The sequence below is a fragment of the Juglans regia genome, chromosome 14, assembly GCF_001411555.2.
Source record: "Juglans regia cultivar Chandler chromosome 14, Walnut 2.0, whole genome shotgun sequence".
Taxonomy (NCBI): Eukaryota; Viridiplantae; Streptophyta; class Magnoliopsida; order Fagales; family Juglandaceae; genus Juglans; species Juglans regia.
The window spans coordinates 7,956,778-7,977,714 of NC_049914.1; the positions used below are offsets into that span (position 1 = coordinate 7,956,778).

General features: G+C 40.5%; 1 protein-coding gene across 1 annotated transcript; it reads right to left on the reverse strand.

The window, feature by feature from the left end:
- Positions 1 to 16,403: 16,403 nt before the first annotated feature.
- Positions 16,404 to 19,634, reverse strand: LOC108998447 (cation/H(+) antiporter 4-like). The gene is made up of 3 exons (XM_018974999.2): positions 19,383 to 19,634; positions 17,961 to 18,962; positions 16,404 to 17,569 (listed from the first exon to the last, which is right to left on the reverse strand). The coding sequence occupies exons 1-3, from the start codon at positions 19,632 to 19,634 to the stop codon at positions 16,445 to 16,447; spliced, it is 2,379 nt and encodes a 792-aa protein (XP_018830544.2). The 3' UTR covers positions 16,404 to 16,444.
- Positions 19,635 to 20,937: the final 1,303 nt, after the last annotated feature.

Below are 20,937 nucleotides of genomic sequence, written 5' to 3' on the forward strand. Positions count from 1 at the left end.
CATAGATTCCTGGGAGAGATTGCATGCAAAGCCTTTCCTCTGACGTTGAAGGGAGCAACTCGGGGGTGGTTCTGAACACGGAGACCGGGCTCTGTTGAAATTTTTGAAGAACTTGGCAGGCAATTCATCACCCAGTTTATGGCCAGTTGGTGAAGGAGATGGCCAGAGGTGTACCTGGTGATGATGAAACAGAGGGCAGACGAGAGTTTGAAGGTGTACTTGGCGTGGTTTTATGGGGAAATAATGACAGCTGACGACCAAGATGAAAAACTCTTGTTGGCTGCATTGCTCGAGGGAATCTGACCGATGAGTCCTTTCATGACTGAGCTAGCGAGAAAAACCCCATCCACTCTGCAAGTGTTTATGGATCGGGCAGATGATTGTGAATGTTAAAGATACGCTGATCGTCCTCACTACTAGACTGGGACAAAAAGAGGAGAATGCTTTGAGGAAAGGCCCTAAGAAGACCCAAGAAAATAGCCAAAGGCCAAGGAAGAACCAGTAGGAGACGCTTATAGGGCAGTATAGTGGTGGTCACGTACACTATTCCAGTGTACAAGACTAGGCTGAAATAAAGGAGAGTAGGCGTGATAAGGACCACGGCCGATGACCACAAAGGTATTGTACATACCATAGAGCGAATGGTCATTGAACCGAGGATTGCCATACGCTCAAACAAAAAATTGAAGAACTAAAGGGAAGTGGAGAGCTGGAGCGCATCGTGGCCAAGAACACATCTCCATTGTGGTGCTTAAATGACAATAGGCAAGAGCGCACGACCAGACGGAGTGAGAGCCCGAGGAGGAGATCGCCTAAAAGGGCGAGGAGATCACAAGAACCAAGAAACCAACGAACAAGGCAGATAGGCGAAATTCACCTTTGGGAGACGTTCGTACCATAGCTAGGGGATATGTGGGAGGTGGTCCAACCTCGTTGAAGAGAAATGCCTATGTAAGATGGGCAAGATATGAAGAAGTTTACAATGTAGAGAGAGTTGTTAAACAGACGTGAATGCAGAACTCGCCCCAATTTCCTTTGGCGAAGAGGACTCCAGGGGGTGGTATACCCCTTCGATGATGCAATAGTGGTGACAATGCTGATCGCGAGCTACAAGACGAGAAGGATATTGATAGATAACGGGAGCTCGACAGATATCCTGTTCTAGGATGCTTTCACTGCGATGGGATTAAATGCGCGCCAACTTCACCCAGCACCAACCACATTGAAGGGATTCACAGGAAATGCAATCCAACCCGTTGGATCCATCACACTACCTGTGTCAGTAGGGACTAACCCCTGGCATCACAACCAACATCACTAAGTTATTGGTGGTCAGAACTCAGTCATCATATAATGCCATGATAGGCCGGCCAACATTGAATGCTTTGAAAGCAATTACTTCAACTTATCATCTGAAAGTGAAGTTTCCGACGCCATCGAGAATTGGCGAGGTACGCGGAGAATAGGTGCTTCCTCGAGAGTGTTATTCGTAGGAATTAAAAAGAAGAGAGCGAGAGGTAAAACTGAGTCATGAGAACATGGCGATGGAGTCTACCTGCCATCTCCACCCACAGTTTTCATGACAGAAGTAAAAATGAGGGACGAGGAAGCATTGGGACAAGGAGAAGCTGACAAACCGTTAGAACTCGAGTCTTTCGATCCAACCTAGCCGGGCAACCATGTAAGGATCGGGACTACAATGGTGAAGAAAGAAAAAAGATCACCTAATATAGCTCCTTTTTTAGCACAAAGACATCTTCGCATGGAATTACCAAGATATGCCAAGAATCAGTAAGTGATGGAACATAGGCTGAACGTTAATTTGGACATAAGGCCTGTGAAGCAAAAAAAGAGGAATTTTGGCACGGAGAAGTATAAAGCTATGGCAGAGGAAGTGGATCATCTGTTGGTAGTAGGATTTATCAGGGAAACTAAGTATCCCAGATGGTTGTCAAATGTTGTCCTGGTGAAAAAATCCAATGGAAAGTGGCAAATGTGCGTCAATTTCACAGACCTAAACAAAACATGCCCAAAAGATAGTTTCCCTCTCCCCAGGATAGATCTGATAATTAACGCCATGGCTGGTCACAAGATGTTATGCTTCATGGATGCCTACTCCAGGTACAACCAAATCAAAATGAGCCATGCTAACCAGGATAAAACGGCCTTCATAACTGACCAGGGTCTATACTATTACGCGATAATGTCGTTTGGGTTGAAGAACGTGGAAGCAACTTACCAAAGGCTGATTAATAAAATGTTTAAGGATCAGATAGGCCGGAACATGAAGGTGTATGTGGACGATCTCCTGGTAAAGAGCATGGAGTTTGGGCAGCATGTGGAAGATTTGAGGGAAGCTTTCAGTGTGTTGCGCCAATACAAGATGAAACTCAACCCGACTAAATGTGCATTCGTGGTCCAGTCGGGCAAGTTCTTAGGCTTCATGGTGTCTGAAAGGGGCATTGAGGTAAATCTTGAGAAGCTCAGGGCGATCATCGAGATGAAGTGGCCCACGACTCTTATTAAGGTCAAGAAACTGGAGAGAAGAATGGCGGCTCTCAACAGGTTCGTATCCCATTCAATGGACAAGTGCATGCCCTTTTTTCAGATGTTGAAGAAGGCGCAAGAATGGGATGTGCGATGTGAAGAAGCGTTTGCACAGCTGAAAGAGTACATCGCCCACCACCACTACTTTGTCAGACTAAGCAAGGGGAGCCCTTGTCACTCTACCTAGCCGCCATTCTAGAAGCAGTGTCGCGGCCTTAGTCAGGGATGAGGGGAAGAATTAGAGGCCCGTATATTATGTCAGCAGAGCTTTGAGAGGAGTAGAGAAGTGATACCCAAGGATCAAATTGATCACCTTCACCCTCGTAATGTCAGCACGGTGGTTGTGCCCTTATTTCCTAGCTCACCCCATAAAGGTCATCACTTCCACGCCCTTGCAAAAGGTGCTTCAAAGGCCTGACACTTCGAGCTAGCTGGTTAAATGGTCCATGGTGTTAAGCGAATATGACATTAGTTATATTCTCAGACCGACTATAAAAGGGCAGGTCATGGCCGATTTTGTCACAGAGTTAACAAACTTTCCCGAGGAGACACTAAGGTGCTCGAGAAGGAACCATGGCTCGTGCTTGTCGACGGCTCATCTTGCCGAGCATGAGGGGGTGTGTGAGTTCACATGGTAGCAAAAGACGGCATGGAGTCATTTCATGCCATCCGACTAAACTTCGAGGTGACAAATAATGAAGCAAAGTACGAGACAATGCTCATGGGGTTGGCCATAACTGAAGCATTAGGAGGGAATTTGATAGTAATTAAGGCGAACTTCCAAGTGGTAGTCGACCAAATCAAGGGGGAGTATTCAACGAAGGGACCGAAGCTAATGAGGTACCTCCTTCAGGTTCAAGAGAAGTCCTTTCGATTCCAGTATTTTCGAATTGAGTTTATTCCCAGAGGGGACAATTGGAAGGCGGATCGACTGGCAAGGGTAGCATCAACAGGGCAGGAGCAGATGAAAGCGGGCTACTACTAGCCCAACGCCTTGTGGGATGTAAAGGAGATCGTGAAAAGGTCTGTCCAGTGCCAACTACACGCACCAGTCTCGAACATGCCACCAGAGGAGTTGAGATCAATGACGGCTCCATGGTCATTTACCCAATGGGGGATAGACTTTCTTGGTCCTATACCCCCGGGTAAAGGAGGAACAAAGTTCATCATCATCGCCATCGGTTATTTCACAAAATGGGCAGAGGCTGAGGCAATGGTGACAGTCACTGCTCAAAATGTGACGATGTTCATCTGGAAGGCAATCACTACACCTTCTCGCCAAGGCTACACAGTCAAGCAACCCTCATGTTACGCCAATCGCCAAAATGAAGAAGTCAAGCAACTCTCCTATCTTACTCCAATCGCCAAGGTTACAAGATCGAGAACTCTCTCTACACCTTCTCGCCAAGTCTACACGGTCGAGGAACTCTCCCATTACACCAATCACCAATATGAAGTGGTCGAGCAACTCTCCCACCTTACTCCAATTGCCAAGGTTACGTGGTCGAACAACTCTCCCGCTACACCTTCTCGCCAAGGCAACACAATCGAGGAACCCTCCTGTTGTGCCGATCGCCAAAAATCAGACAACCAGGTAACTCTCCCACCTACCTCCACTCACCAAGATCATGCGGTCCAAGTGACACGAACAAGTAGATAGCCACACAACTGGCTAAGACATAGTTGGATTCTAAATAAGTTAAATCCCATTCTTGGTCGTTCCCTCCTTTATCTAAATTGATCCAATTTGTCATGAGTTATGTTGAAGTCGAGGTACACTATGTTTACAATCCACTTAGACATAGTTCCATGGATACACAACTAATTTAAGTGAAAGGATAAGGTTTTCAACCATAAAAGATTCATATAACTTGATAATAACAAAAGGAGTTCCCAAAACCAGAATATAAAATAACTAAAGGGCGTTTTGCCCGAAATACAAACATAGTCAAAATGCAATAAATAAAATTTCAAGGAGCAGGCAGGGGAGGAGGAAAGGCATCTGGCATTACATCTGGCCCAATGGAGTCAAAGAAATGGTAGGCTGCAGAGCTGGCACATATGTCTCTCTAATTCAATGTGTGGAGGTCGGTCTTGGGATGTGCGAGTAGAAGCGACAACTATTTGATGCCAAGTTTGAAACTAATCCCATAATCGTGATCCCGAATTGCATGGGCAGAGTTGATCTAAGGGATAAAGCGATTAATTTGCTCTTGCAAATGGCCCAGTTCCTGAATCAGCTCGGATATTTTTAGCTCAGAAGCAGCCAAAGCCTTTTTATTGCCCTCCCAACTCTTACTCATCATCAAAAAATTGTGATCATGTTCTTTGAGGGCATTCTTGGCTGCAACCAAGTCCTGCTCTACTTTAAATTCCTTGCCCTGAGCAACACTTAGTCGGAGGAGGGTTTCCTGCCTTTGTTCCTCAGAAGCAGCTAGGCGAGAGAGGCAATCAGTTTTTGCCTTCCTTAAGTCCTCCACTTCTTTCTCCATCCCATTTAGATGGGCAGTAAAGTTGTTTTGCTCAAGCTCCATCTCGACGGCTCTAGCCTTATACAACGCGTTTTCGTCCAATGCACTCGCCAACTGGGATTGAAGAGAAGTTACTTATTCTCGGTAGGAAGCATCAACCAGAGCAAGCTCCACCGCCAGCTTCTAGTTTTCCTCCCGAGCGGAAGTGACAGCCTCGTGAGCTCTACCAATGAAGCATGGAGTCATTTTCCTGTTTGAGCTCCATACAATCTTCAACAATCATCTCAGCCAACCTATCAACTTCCTACAAATCAATCAGAACAAAGAAAATCATGGTCCAAAAAAATAACAATGATCCAAGCAGCGTTAAAACAATCCAAGTAAAGCTTACTAGCAAAAGAATGTCGTGTAAGTGGAGAACAGTGGAACAAAATGCTTCATTGTGGCATGATCTAAAGGCTTGAGAGGAGGAGGCACCATCCCGAGCAGTAGGGATCTGGAAGGAAACCCCAGTCACACCTTCCGAAATCAACTATTGCGGAGCAGGGGGAGGCGAGGGGCTGGCATTTGCTTGAGTTGAGGTCCCGGCTATTTGGTGAATTGGAGGAATGGCGGCACTCTTCTGGAATGGAGCCTCATCAGAATATCCAATTGGCCCAACGCCGACAGAAAATGTTGGGGAAGTTTCTCCACCCCTTCTCGATGAAGTGTTGTAGGCGTGGTGAACGACATCCTCCCACAATAAAGTAGGAAAAGATTCCTCGCCCACCCTCGGGGAAGTGCTGAAAGGGGGTGAAGGAATCGACACCCTGCTCCCACTCGTCACTGAAAAATTCAGGAAGACGAGGGGTAGCTCATGAGTCTTCCCACCCGAAGTCATCGATGCAGCAGATGAGTGCTTGCCAGTGGCCACTAAGTGAAACGAGTCCTCATCTTCAGCCAAGAATGGAGGGAGGTCGCCAACAAGAGGTGCGTTAAGGCGACTTTGTTCCATAATAGAGATAAAGTCCTCCACCTCTCGGGGAGGGGCATTCTCGAGAGTAACTACTCGCCCAGCAGAAGTTCTCGACATCAAGACCTCCATCTCCTCACCTTCAATAATAAAATCAAGTTCAATATCCGCTTGAGCCATGATAGCATCTAGCGAATCAGATTGAGTTAATGGGGGTTTCCTCACCTCTCTTTTGTTTGACAGGGAGGAGGGGGGAAGTGGAGCACCCTTGAAGGAAACTGGATGCGTCTGTCCGTTTTGCCACAAGACGAGCCTTTTTTTTCTTTCCCTCCGCCTCTACAGGTGGTCCCCTTTTCAGATTTCCCACCGATGAAGGCACACCCAAGATCTTGCGACCAAGTATATGGGCATGACTAGGGACCATAAAAAATCTATCAATGTTTATAGGCGTTAAAAGGGTGTTAGACCAGGTAGAGTTAAGATTGGCAACTGCCTAAGACTGAACCAAACGGATGTGAGCTTCTTCTCGAGGGGACAGTAAGACCTCAAAGTCACGCTCGTCAGGAACGAACGACCAATATGCTCGAATGGGAAACTCCCAATGTAAAGCCTCATCCACTGAAAATTCTCACCCCTTTCCTAAAACAAAGAAGAACTTCTTGGACCAATCTTTAGTGTGGGAGTATTTACACTCAAGTTGAACAAGTTTACTATGGGATCTAAAACTGCATAGATTCCCATCCATATGCCTAAACCCATGAAGGAAAGGAATTCCCAAGTGGTGAGATCAGGATAATTGTCACTGGTGGGTTCCAGAACTTGCCGCCACAAAATGCAGCAAGCCATCAAGATGCGCCATGCATACAGCACCAGATGGGCTAGAGCAAGACCCAAGACGTCGAAGACGTCACAAATGGTCTACACGAAGGGCTGACGAAACCCCATTATAAACATAGCCAAATAAAGAGTGAAGAAAATTGCCATACCTTTGATGCCCACCGCTCCCCTCCGTTGGCCAGGCAGAGACAATCCCACTGAGTCGGGGATAATGAAATGGTCCCTCACACCATCCAATTTGCGGTGGGAGAGAGAGGAAACCCAAGGATGACCTTTGAAAATCGAGCAAGAAATGCCTCCAACGACGTTAGGGCTAGTAGCGGTGCCACCTGCACCACTTGGGGCAAATGGCATGCGAGGTCGTGAAGGACCACCACCTCGAGAAAAGCCTACAACCGGGTTCTTGCCAGAAGCCATGAAAACGAAGATGTAGAAAAAGCGAAGGAAGGAAAGAAAGAAGAGAACCAGGAAAGAAAGGAAAAGAACTAAGAAGGACGAAGAGACGGGAATAAGAAGAGCCAAGGAGTAAATCAAGAGACTTGCGCAACAAGACTGGAAGAAAAGAAAGGTGAACAATGCCTCGCAATAAATACTGACGGCAGTTAATAAAGGTGTATCTTTTTCTGACAGAGATCGTGGGGAAGGCATATCGATTTTTTAATAAAACTTGTGGGGAATTACGATGCAGAGTTCCAAACATCACCACAGAAGCCCTTGGAGCCTGGCAAGGACTCGTGGGGTAGCTAAAAGGAGCACAAGGCATTGGGCTCAAATTGTAAGGCCCAGAGCCTAACCTTACAGACAACAATAATTACAAAGCCCAACACCTCTTTAAGTGATTTAAAAAGTCCACCATATGACACAATAATTTAAGGGGAATAAAGTAAATCAACCGAAAACCTTAGAACGTCTAATGTAAAAGACCCATTGCACAATATGCCATGAGACCTCGCGGGGTAACAAGAAAGGCTCCAATACTCCCAGAGGCCCGCAGGGTGCTTTCTGGACCTGGACCTCCACGACCCAGCAAGACACCTGAGACCTAAATGCCCACCTGAGGCCTGAATCACGACTCAGAGTTCTAAACATCGCCACAGAAGCCCTTGGTGCGTGGCAAGGACTCGTGGGGTAGCTAAAAGGAGCACAAGGCATTGGGCTCAAATCGTAAGGCCCAAAGCCTAACCTCACAGACAACAATAATTACAAAGCCCAACACTTCTTTAAGTGATTTAAAGAGTCCACCATATGACACAGTAATTTAAAGGGAATAACGTAAATCAATCGAAAACCTTAGAATGTCTAATGTAAAAGACCCATTGCACAATATGCCATGAGACCTCGTGGGGTAACTAGAAAGGCTCCAATACTCTAAGAGACTCGCAGGGTGTTTCTTGGGCCTGGACCTCCCCGAACCAGCAAGACATCTGAGGCATAAATACCCACCTGACTTGGTAGGGTTCAGGCTGAACTGATAAAGAGAGTGCCTACTAACTATCCCAGTGTTGTTAAAGGTGTCTATCCAATCAAACAGATCGATAACTCTGAGGAACGAGAATACAAGTTTCAAATAAGAGATAAGTTAGCTAAACCCAAAGGATTAGAAGAAGGTAAAGTCTCTATTTAAAGGGGCCAGGTACGTTAACAAGGCTAGAACATTGATTGGCTTTAAGATTACTCCTATCATTACTGACTAAGGCTGTGTTTGGGTGACCAAGTATCCTCAACACTTTCCAAGTATTCTCATACTTTTGAAAATACTTCACATACCAAACAACTTAAAATATTCTCAATGGGACCCACAAACTCACTTCAATCTTTACTCATAACTATTCACAAACATTCTATAATACTTATCACTATTATATATAAATAAAAAATAAAATCACTATAATATATAAATAAAAAATATTTATCATTATAATATATAAATAATAAAAAATCACTATAATATATAAATAAAAAATAAAATCACTATAATATATAAATAAAAAATAAAATCACTATAATATATATAAAAAATAAAAAAATCACTATAATATATAAATAAAAAATATTTATCACTATAATATATAAATAAAAAATAAAATCACTATAATATATAAATAAAAATATTTATCACTATTATATATAAATAAAAAATAAAATCACTATAATATTTATCACTATTAAATATAAATAATAAAATCATTATAATATATAAAAAATAAAAAATCACTATAATATATAAATAAAAAATATTTATCACTATTATATATAAATAAAAAATAAAATCGCTATAGTATATAAATAAAAAATAAAATAGCTATAATATATAAATAAAAAATAAAAACACTATAATATATAAATTAAAAATAAAATCTCTATAATATATAAATAAAAAATAAAATCACTATAATATATAAATAAAAAATATTTATCACTATTATATATAAATAAAAAATAAAATCACTATAATATATAAATAAAAAATAAAAATAATATTTATCACTCACTTATATATAAATAAAAAATAAATCACTATAATATTTATCACTATTAAATATAAAAAAAATCATTATAATATATAAATAATAAAAAATCACTATAATATATAAATAAAAAATATTTATCACTATTATATATAAATAAAAAATAAAATCGCTATAATATATAAATAAAAAATAAAATCACTATAATATATAAATAAAAAATAAAATCACTATAATATTTATCACTATTATAATATATAATATAAAAATAAAATCATTATAATATTTATCACAATTATATATAAATTAAAAATAAAATCATTATACTATTTATCATTATTATATATAAAAGTAAAATAAAATCACTACAATATTTATTAATATTAAAAAATCACTATAATAAAATCATTATAATATTTATTACTAAAAATTAAATCACTATAATATTTATGGGACCCACATATTTTTCAACTACCTACTCAAAAGTCAACAACTCAACATACTTCACACATCCAAACAACTCAAAATACTCTCAATGGGACCCACAAACTCACTCCAATCTCTACTCATAACTATTCACAAACATTCTCAACACTTCTCAACACTTCTCAACACCCAAACGTACCCTAAGGCATCAGAGGGTCTCCTTTACCACCCCAAGCCCTTTTACTCTTTGGTTACAGGAGATTGAGAGTGCCAAGCAGTGAAACACGTCCTCAACAAAATGACTTGAGATTAAAGTTAAAAGTTGAATAAAATATTGTTAGTATTAACATCGTGTTTCGCACATGTTCGGGCCAAGCCCTGACAACTCAGCTCTTTGGCGTCCTTGGGGCCAGGGAACCTCTGATGCCAAAGTTAGTAAATATTCTTGAAGTGCAGTAAATAAATAAGAGAGACTTGGGATCAGAGAGAGTTTTTCAGTACCTAGGATTTGCGATTTATATCGTGTCTGGGGATGGTGCAAATAGTCTTTTCCCACAAAGTTCAGGCTTCTCTTTTAGTGCATACTGTCAGACATTCTTTAATGTGGTGTGACTTCATGCCGGCTTAATAATTATGGCATGTGATTTAATTAGTAGTGTCATTAATGTGGAGTGGTTCCCTGAGCCCTGGTCTAATTTATATGAGTCGCAGATGACCTGATGCCGATAAATCGAGGGTCCTCCATGTTCTCCATGTGTTACACATTTTGTTCCCGAGGACGGCCACAGTGTGTCAAGTCGTTTTGTCTTGTCAATCAGTCAGGGCCCTTCCCTAGTTGTCGTTCCGTTCCTTGTTTGAATCAGAGACCCCATTGGGCTGGGTTCCTGGGCGGAGGCCTGGTGGGCCTTTCTTAGGGGGAAATTTCCCTTACAGTTACCCTACCAATTCTTCCCTGACAAGTCCAGGAGGAATTTCTTTTATTCCCTTCGCTCTTATGCCTGATTAAGCTCTCGGCCTGCCTGATCGCATGCTAAGTGATCTTCTGTATTCCACCTACATGGCAGCACGACATCTGCCACGTCTTCATATTGAATGATGCCTCTCTGACTTCCACGTCACATCTCTATGTTTTGCAGTCATTAATTTGCACGTCATTCCAGTGGATATGCTTCGCAGCAGTTGCATTAATCGATGGATCCTGGTACTTGAGTGGGACATGTGTGAGGTATGTGGAGTTAGGAAGCCTCGATAAGGCGACTGTTGCTCCTTTCTATTTAAGGACTCCCCTCCTGATAAGGCGACAGTGCACCTTATGGCCCTAAAGAAATCTTCGCGTCTGGGAGCTCGTGCAGTGCCCTCTGGCTCTGTCCAGGCGTTGCTGGCCTTGACTATTCCCTTCCCCACGATTCTCACGGTAGTCAACGGTTACTTCTGTCAAATTAGAGGAACTGAAGGCGACTTACGAGATTTCTTTAAAATTGGAGCTTGTAGTGCCTTCTCCTATTGATGGAGCAATGGACGAGGAGGGCTATGGTACTAAAGTTGCTGTGTATCCCGCATCAACACTCAGTGTTCTGATGTTGATATTTGGTCCCCCCCACCACTTAGCGTTCTGATGCTGATATTGGCAAAGACTATTACTTCGAGCTTGCTATGTATCCAGAATCCAATTTTCGTGCATGTTCCCAGTCGTTCTCCGAGCCCGCTAGTTGTGGGGAAGGAGAAGAGACCCCTGCGGTGTCTCTCCCACTCTCATTAAATCTGATAGTGTTGCCACTCCTTCTGGGGGGTCGTCCGTGTTGGTGCTCCGTCTCCCTACGCCCTTAAGAGTAATCCAAAGAGTTGGTGCCGTCTGTTGTTCCACATTGAGTATCTCCCAACTTGATGGAGGATAAGCGTTTCTCCAACGTCATGAAACACTTCTCGGAAGCTTGAGATTGGAAGCTACACAAGCTCCCATCAAGTCAAATGATCTGATATACTGACAAGAATTCCCAGGCAGTCAGATTTAGAAAGTCCTTGGAACCATCGTCTAGCACCTGGCAAAAGACTATGCAGCTCACCACCATGATTTGCCAAGCATTGGGGTTGAGCTGCTCAGGAACCCAGACACTACAACGCAATAAATAAAAGGGAGTAATGAGCAAGCGCTGGTAAGCACGCACCAACCCGAAGGTCAAGAGGCCATGAAGACGGCGGGACATAGAAATCCATGCGCATTAATGATGGGATAAGGAAGGATCTTTTAAAATTCTCATCGCACACGTACACTAAGAATTCGAGGGGTACTGTGGAGGGAGAAATCCCCAGGGGCCGGACAAGGCCTGGGCCCGAGCCCACGTATAAGGTTTGGGATGTCCAGAGACAACCCAAGAGGAAGGACACAATGCAAAGGTCCTGACAAAAGGACGGGAGACTGTGCAACCTGGCACCACGTCCGACCAACTGACAGAGACGCCTTCGACCCTGACACAACAAGACAGTCTGACACCCAAGCTGGCCTACCATCAGGGAGCATCCCCGTCCCTAACATAGCTATCCTAAAGGCGCAGGAGCAGGGTCAAGCCTGTCCAGGGCCACGCCGCATTTAATGGAGTAGAAGTGAGCACTCCATGACAGGACCACGCCATAGTCAATGCGTCCCGGGGGTCAACATGCAAAGGCATGCCCCCTGGGTGTCAGCAGAAACCTTGGATTGGTCTGGCAGGAACTAAGAGTTTGGCAAATACATGCGATCCCGGTACAGAGTCACACATCGGTCACCATCATCTCGGGGCTCACCCCGACCAGGTATAAATACTCCTCTCTCTCTCTGCCGAGAAGGGGGTTACTACTTACGCACTTGAATACTCTCTACTTATTCCCTCTAGCTCTCACTTTCTCTCTTCATCTTCAACCTTGATCTAAATTGAGCGTCTGAGGTATCACAGCCCCCAAGCTCCCCCATTTCTCCTCCTTCCAGAAAAAAGGCTCAGCCCCACAAGTGTGGATTTGCCCAGGCCCGCAAAACACGACATCAACAAATCTCATCTCAAAATTCTCAATCTCATCTCATCTAATTTCCTTCTCAAACATAATTTAAATACAAAATTTTCAAACTAATCATTACAACTTTTTCAAACTAATTGTTACAACATTTTCAAACTTTTAAACAAAAAAAAAATCAACTTTTTCAAATCTTCAAACAAAAATAATATTATAAAACTATATTTTAACAATATTTTTAACTTTATAATATTTTTTATTCAACTTTTTTTCTCTCATTTCCCAAAACCCAAAAAATACTCAACTCAAACTATCTCACTACTATGTATAAACTAACTTACTAACTATTCACAAAATTATCATCTCATCTCACGCTCCAAATGAGCCCGGATCCTACGCTATGCTTGAGGAGTGGCTTAGTTCTCGTTTAAGAAATTCAAAACTTATAGAGATCATGAGGTATATACACACATCTAGTTTTGATCAAAGCATCTTTCTAGATAAAAAGACATGATCATCTACATGATTAGGTCCTTCAAGGAATTGTTGGACGACGCAGCTGCTCTAAGGCACATTCAAAACCACAAAGAAAATGGGATAAAATCAGTCACAATTACTTTGTTCTTCCTAGTTTGGTTTAACATCTTTCCTTGGTTTGATAACATGATTTCAGAATATTTTAATTTAAGATAGAAAAATTTGAGGATGCAAAAAGTGTAACGCCCCGTCCCTGTGGGTCCGGAGAGTTAACTCATATTACCTGATAATCAACTCCAACAACATTTCAAATTTAATTAACCACACATACTCATATATCAAATCCTCATTACAATAACCCAAAAAAAAGTATCAACTTCTCTACATGTCACTGAAACTCACATTTCAACAATATAATTATAAACTCCAAATCCCCAATATTATAAAGAGATTTTGATTCAAACTAATTTCCTTAATATAATCAATTCTTCAAAAATGTCAAGTCATCAGAACACACTGAAATTTCTTAACAAAAATTCGTCAATACTCATCAAAAACTTTCTATTCTTAATCCACTATTCTTGATCCTCAGCTAAAATATCTAAAATCTTCTGAAAATATTGTGAAGATAAAGTGGGTGAGTTATCAACAACTCAGTAAGCAGAGAACATATATTAGTATGTAAACATCAGTATTTTCAGAGTTCAGAATGTAAAAGAAAAACACTTTTATTTTCAGAATGCAATGTCAGAACGTGTTATTAAAATATCAGAGCGAAATGTCAAAAATATTCTTATTCAAAATTTCCTTCGCATAGTATAACTGAACACATCAAATCAGAACATAATTCCATGTTTAACTCCCGTGGTAAGGTTATGCAAACCCCGACGGTCAACCGAGCAGAAACAGAATGTGAATATTTCCCTTATTATTCTCAGAGCCCCAGATTGTGCACATAGGAAAGACCATGCAGAATACCACTTTGTTTCCAAAATGGATACACCAAAAACAGAAAAGCTAATACCAACCCAAATAGATGCCACAGTTTTACACCCGTGGTAAGGTCAGAACATAACAGAAACAGAATGTCATGGCATAGGTTTCAAAAATCGCATCATATTATATCAGAGTACAAAACATTTCCAGTAAGAACAGAACAAAATCAAATCACAAAAATATGATTTATTCACAATTTTTCATATTCACTCTCTTTTGCATAGTTCAGAAATAGAATGCAAAACTTTGCTCATGTCTACACCAGTCATGACAAAAATTATTTTATTCTTATACAGAATTTCATAAGTCATGCAGAAAAAATAACTGAGGTTGTTTCAAATTTCTTTTCATAAGAAAACAATCATATTTTTCCAAAAATCAACCTCAGACCATTTTATTTATTTTTATGCAAAGTCTAGCATAGGAACCCCTGCTTACATGGACGGACTCCTTAGTCTTTCAAAAAAAATTTTCAACAATACCAAACAAATATTAATTGTTACCTATAAAAATCACGTAATTCCCGTAAATTTTCAATCAACCAGATATTTCGATATTTAAACCTAAAATGATAAAAGAACCTATTTTAAAACCTCAAAACATAAAATTCTTTTAATTCCTAAAATGCCATCATTTTCTAAAACCATCAATATCCACTTTATCGAATTCGTACTGAAGAAGAAATTTATCGAATAAGTATTATGATAATTACAGAACTCAATAAATACTAATATTTAAAATATCAAAAATACCAATAACGTATTATAAATTAGTAGAATACTTTGGCTACTAAAAATTCCCATAAAATAAGTCATGTAAAACTCCTCTCTTAAAAAAATAGGTTTATTTCCTTTAATTAACAATATTATCAAAATGTTATCTGCACAAATATAATATTTTTTAGACTTAAAACAAAACACATTTAAACTAAGCCCTAAACAATAAATCTGGAGGCATACACTAAGGGGTAAAAAAGTAATAGTACTTCTATCTATTAGGTTAACATAGTTACATATATAAATATACATATATATATTTATATATACCTCATAAAGAACTACCAGAGAACAAAAGAAAAACTAAACAAAGTGCATCGGCAGCACTTACAGAGAGATGGGGACACGACAACGTAGAGCTGGCAGTTGACTACGGCGGATGGGAGCAGTGCCTGGGCACTAACTGAGAGAGAAAGAGCGATGAGCGAGAGAGGTACACGGTGAGAGAATGAGGGAGAGACCGAGAGAAAAGAGAAAAATAAAAAGAAACGGCATGAGCTTACCGGGGGCCTAAGGCACCGTGCGGTGGACTGGGGTGACGAGAAGTCATCGCCGGCAGTTTCTGTGGGGTCATAACGTGGTGGAGTTCTCGATAGAGGGTGGTTGCAGTGGCTCAAGGTGGGCGGAACTGTTGTTCTGTTTTTCGGAAACTAAAACAAGGGAGAGCTTGCGGGGGCACGCGGAGGGGCTGGAGCTTCCATGATGGAATACGGTGGTTTCATGCATGCAATTGTTGGTTGTTGGCGAAGGAGTTGTGCCAAGCGAAAGAGCTGGGCTCTTTTTTGGGGGGAGAGGAGAGACAAGGGTTGTTGGTCTTGCCGCGTGAGTTGAAAACGTGAAGGAAGAGTGGCTATGGTGCTGTGGGTATATATAGTACCTACTAAAAACCCTAGTGGAAGGAACCGTGCATGACGTGGGTTCTATTGTTGGTTCTAACGGGCTTGGCTTGATGAAAATATTGGGTCATTTCAAGTATTTGGCCCTTGTTTCGTAGTGAAAAGATAAACTATTAATAAATGGACTTCTTTCTGAATTTTAGGCCTCGATTCATCTAAAAAAATACTTATTCCATAAAATCATCGGCCCATAAAAAGATTTTACATCCGTCCCAAAAATATTTAAGTAAATTATTAAAATAGCAAGCCTATTAAAAATAAATTGTTATCCGCCAAAATATAATTTGGACCCGCAACCAGTATATTTAAAAAATAATACTAGAAAATTAACTAGGCTCTTCAGACGTATAATCCAAAAACAAATTTTTGTAAACAGCTTGTTGCTGGACCTGGGTGTTACAAAAAGAACTGCGATTAGTTAATTCACTAGGCTAAAATTGGTAAGAACTAGGCTTCACAATCAAGGGAAGCTCGTTTGATACTAAATAAACCTAAATTCCTCACGCATTATGATCTCTTGTAATTTACAGTATTACCAAAAAAAAAACAAATCAAGAGAAGATGGATGCATTTTAGATTGATCTCAGTTTGATATGTACTTCTCCTGCCGTGACTACCTATCATCTGTTTGTTGTTGCTGCACCACCAAGATAGAAGTTTTGCTACCGACGACATCTGAGGAGGCGAGCAAGTCTCCGATGACCCCAAGCTCTGGGAATTCACTCCATTCCGCAAGCCCTGAGGTCTGAGGGGAATCTATGTTATGTCGTCTGCCAACAATTATAAGGTCAAACTTGTACGCCATAGAGCGAATTACCATTGCGGTCTGAGGCCCATCTTCCACTTTCTCCTCTGAATATATCACATATGCATTACCCACATTGTTACGCTTGACATCCTTCAAGACCTCGAAATCAAGCAAGTTGTCTATGTGGATATCTCCATCGGTTTCAGAGGCAACAAGGTGAACCACAGTCAGGGTGATGTTCGAGTTTCTGGCCAAGCGTTTGGCAAAAATTATTGCCTCTTGATCATCATTACCTCCTAAGAAGAACATGGCAACAGAATAGGATGACTCCGTTGAAGCCATCGAGCGGCCTAAATGGCCACGATCGACTAAGATCCCGACGGAGCAGGGAGCTATTTGGAGGACATTGTAGTTTAAGGTCCTTATGTTATTGTCCTCTGATTCCAAGGACCCATCAATGGACCATTTTCGATGGAATGGGAGCACTATGAGGGATGTGAGCCTGTCCAACGCAAGGGTGCAAATGTCTTCATGCATGGACTTGGGTGGACTGATTGCTGTGAAAAGGTTTACGGATAATCCAACCAATTTCTTTTCTTGTTTGAAACGTTCGAAAGGGATAATGATATTCTCTGAAAAGGAAGAACTGGAACTGACAGTTTTCTGTTTGTTGTGGGAAATGAAAACTGGGGAGGATCGACCGATTAGTCGGATAAGGTGAAGCACATAAATTCCAAGGGGTCTTTCTCTAGACAAGCATGCAGCTTCAAGTAGTTTGATTGCTGCAGCAACATTAGCAGACCCGTGGATGCACACCAGGACTCGGAGCTCTGCATTGGTTCTGCAATGCATGATATCCCTTTTCTGATAACCTGCATATTTTCTTGAAGGATCGTACAGGTACTTCACCAAAACAGGAATGATAAGTGCATTTACTAGGATCGCAATAGTTAACAAAGAGAACACTGGTTCACCTTCTCTGGGATCCCCCTGAGTTTGAATAGAACCATAAAAAGTCGGAACAAAAAGCATCAGTAATTTAACCTTGTTCAAGAAAACATTTCAGGTTACTACACCGGAATATCATGTGCTAAAAGATGTACTCTACAGTAAACTAACAGTTAAGGATAGATCAATATGTATGTTCTTTCACTCTTCCAGTCGTGGCTTTCTTTTCAAAACAGTCCTAACCATTGAGAAATGTAGCTCATCCAATTGGCAAAAAGATAATTTTTACAAGAAGAATTAATTAGTAGGATATGTTAACTCCAGATATATAGTAAGAAGTAATAGGAGCCTTGGGGCTGTGATAAAATAGGTTTGCCCACAAGGTAATCAAATTTCCTTGGAGAAAAATGGGGTAGAAAATAAGTATAGTTACCTTAAACATTAAAGTGCAGAAATATATGGTCAGTTGGTTGACACCTTTGAAACTCAAAATCAGAGCAACTGCTAAAGCATCATTCAAGGGCATTTTGTAGTATAAAGGAGGAACCAAAGACCCCACCATTTTTGCCACAAATGTAGAACAAAACAGGACAACGTTGAACGTTATGGATCTGTCACTGAATGTGACTGAACGTATATCTGCCTTCATGGCAGCTGCAGTCACATAGAGTGGTAGAAACACTTCTTCTGTAAAGCAGTTGAGCTTGCTGACAATGGTGGATCCTATAGGAGGTCCAGCTGGTACAGCCAAACCAAGAGCAAAAGGTCCGAGGAAGAAAGGCAAAGCATTATAATCAACATACAACCCGGACAGAAACATTATCGCCATGATGATGTGAATGTACATGCCTTTGACAGGCTTGCCTTCAGGTGTCTTCTTCACTACCCAAAACATTGCTGGTCGAAATACATATGCAATGAGAAACAAATAGATGAGAATTGATCCGGCCGTCATCATAGCGCGCGTAGCACCTATCTCGGACGAAATGGTAACCACTTCGGAAACGACCATGATAATCACGCCACTAAGGTCGCTGACAAATGATGCAGATAAGGCTAATTGACCCAGCTCGGAATTCAGAATCCTAAGGTGCTCGAGAAGATAAACGACAACCGGAAATGAAGTTAGCGAATGTACTCCTGTTAGAAATGAGTTTTTATAATACATTTCTTCGGTTAGCCAAGATTTTCCGAGTGTGAAATACAGTAAATAGCCAAGTAGCAAAGGTGACACATGACAGGCAATTCCAGTACACAAGGCTTTTCTTCCCATTCTCTTCATCGTTCCCATATCAGTCTTCACAGCACCCAAAAACACAAACAGTGCTTGACCGAAGAAACCCAGCACATATATCAATTCTTGACTTTTGGGGGAAAATATAACCCTGAATACCTTCAAGTGCCCAAGGATTGGTGAACCGAGAATCAAGCCAGTCTGGTTCACATAATTAAAGTGCATACATGATCAATTCAACATGAGTACATACTCTGATCATACAAATTATATTACATCTTTGGGGGCAAAAATTATATTACAAATAATTTTGTTTTTCTATATTAATGTTTATCTTAATTCATATATACCGTACAAAAGAAAACACATAAAATATACACTTTGATTAACTCTCAAATTATCAACGCTTTCATACTCAAACTTATACCAAAAACCGAAACTTTGAATTCTTTTTTATGATCTCAGCATCAAGCTGATTGTCTTATATTATCAGCTATTTTCCATTCATCTCAACGATATTAATGATTTTTTTTTCAACTAAATAATTTCCATTAAATTAATTAATAAGAGGAACATGCATGCAGGTAGAGGAAGTGGCGGGAAGAGGGCAGTACTACGTACAATGAGTTGAGATGTAAAAGGAGGCATTCCTTGACGCTTGAACATATAATGGAAGGCCTGCGTGATGAGGAAAACAACAATCATCTGGATCTCAAACTGTGGCAATGAAAACAAGAATCTCCCAGAATGAAAGTAGTTCCACATGCCCGCCGAATGGATCCTGCCGGGAAGGTGAACACATTCTGTTACTGTGATAATGTCTGTAGGAATGAAGTTTGAAATTCTGGCCGGAGTTGCTTCTGATCCTGCCATGCCGGCGATGATCCCAACTGTCTGCCTTAATTTCTTGGTCTTTTTCAGACGAAAAAAATCGGGTAGAAATCACCGGAGAGAACCGAATATATAATATATATGCAAGCTGGTATGAGACAATAAAGGGAAGTTGCAGGCCGGTTCTTTGAACTTGTTCTCAAAATTAGTTTTTGAGTCTTTTCAATTCATGCATGCGTTGAAAACAAAACACACCAATTACCAACGTCCATAGCTAATTAATGTCTATTTTTGGGGCAATTACTTGTTGCGAAACTGTTGATGGATATGCTAAGGATCCGTCATCATGATCTATATGGTCGTGAGCCTTTTTATTCATGTTATTAACAGCTTCTATTAATGATGGGTTTGTCGATTTCAAACGGGATTTTTCAACGTACTTATGACAGCTGTTGACCCCTTATTAAATAATCGGTTTAAAGGAAGAAATTAGTTGCAAACTTTAGATAGGTAGTTAGCTAGCCTCCCCAAACAAATTTCTAGTTTAGATTATATAAAATTAACCAATCTTCCAATAAAAAAGCAACTGTTTTTTTGAAAGAACATTCTTCATCATGACTACAACAACAAAAAAGGCATTTTTCCCTGAAATAGTCAACATTATTGCCATAGTAGCCGCGATGTTAATTGCTGTCTAAAATACTATTATTTCTAGCATACGATAATCGTTGGAATTATAGAGCTTTCGTGAGAAATATGTCACACACATGAGTGTAGCTTGTTCACAGATAAAGTTTATTGTGGCGAATGATGTCGCCGGAAATACCTATTTCATGCAATAAATATGCCAGTAAATGCTTTTTGCCCAGCAAAAAGTTCATTGGTAACAAGTTTTTCCTGCATGCTTACGTTACTTTTTTGCTAATTAACATTTGGCAGGAAATAGTTATTTACCGTGAGTTAATATCATAAGAATTAAATACTTGCGACATACATAATTCTTCGAAAATGTTACTTACTAACTAATAATATCACCATAAATAACTATTTTTGACAAGAACATATAGCAAGAAATTCTTTTTTTTTTTTGGCATATCAAAAGTTTTTCCTGCATTCATACCTTACCGGAAAAGTATTTCTTGCTAAATATTTGGTGGTAAATAGTTATTTTAAGTGTTAATATCTCAGGAATTAATTACTTGCGACATACATAATCCTTCGGAAATGATAATTACCGGCTAATAATATATATCACCATAAATAACTATTTTTGACAAGAACATATGCCAAGAAATTCCTCTTTTTCTTGCCATATCAACAGTTTTTCCCGCATGCTTACCTTACC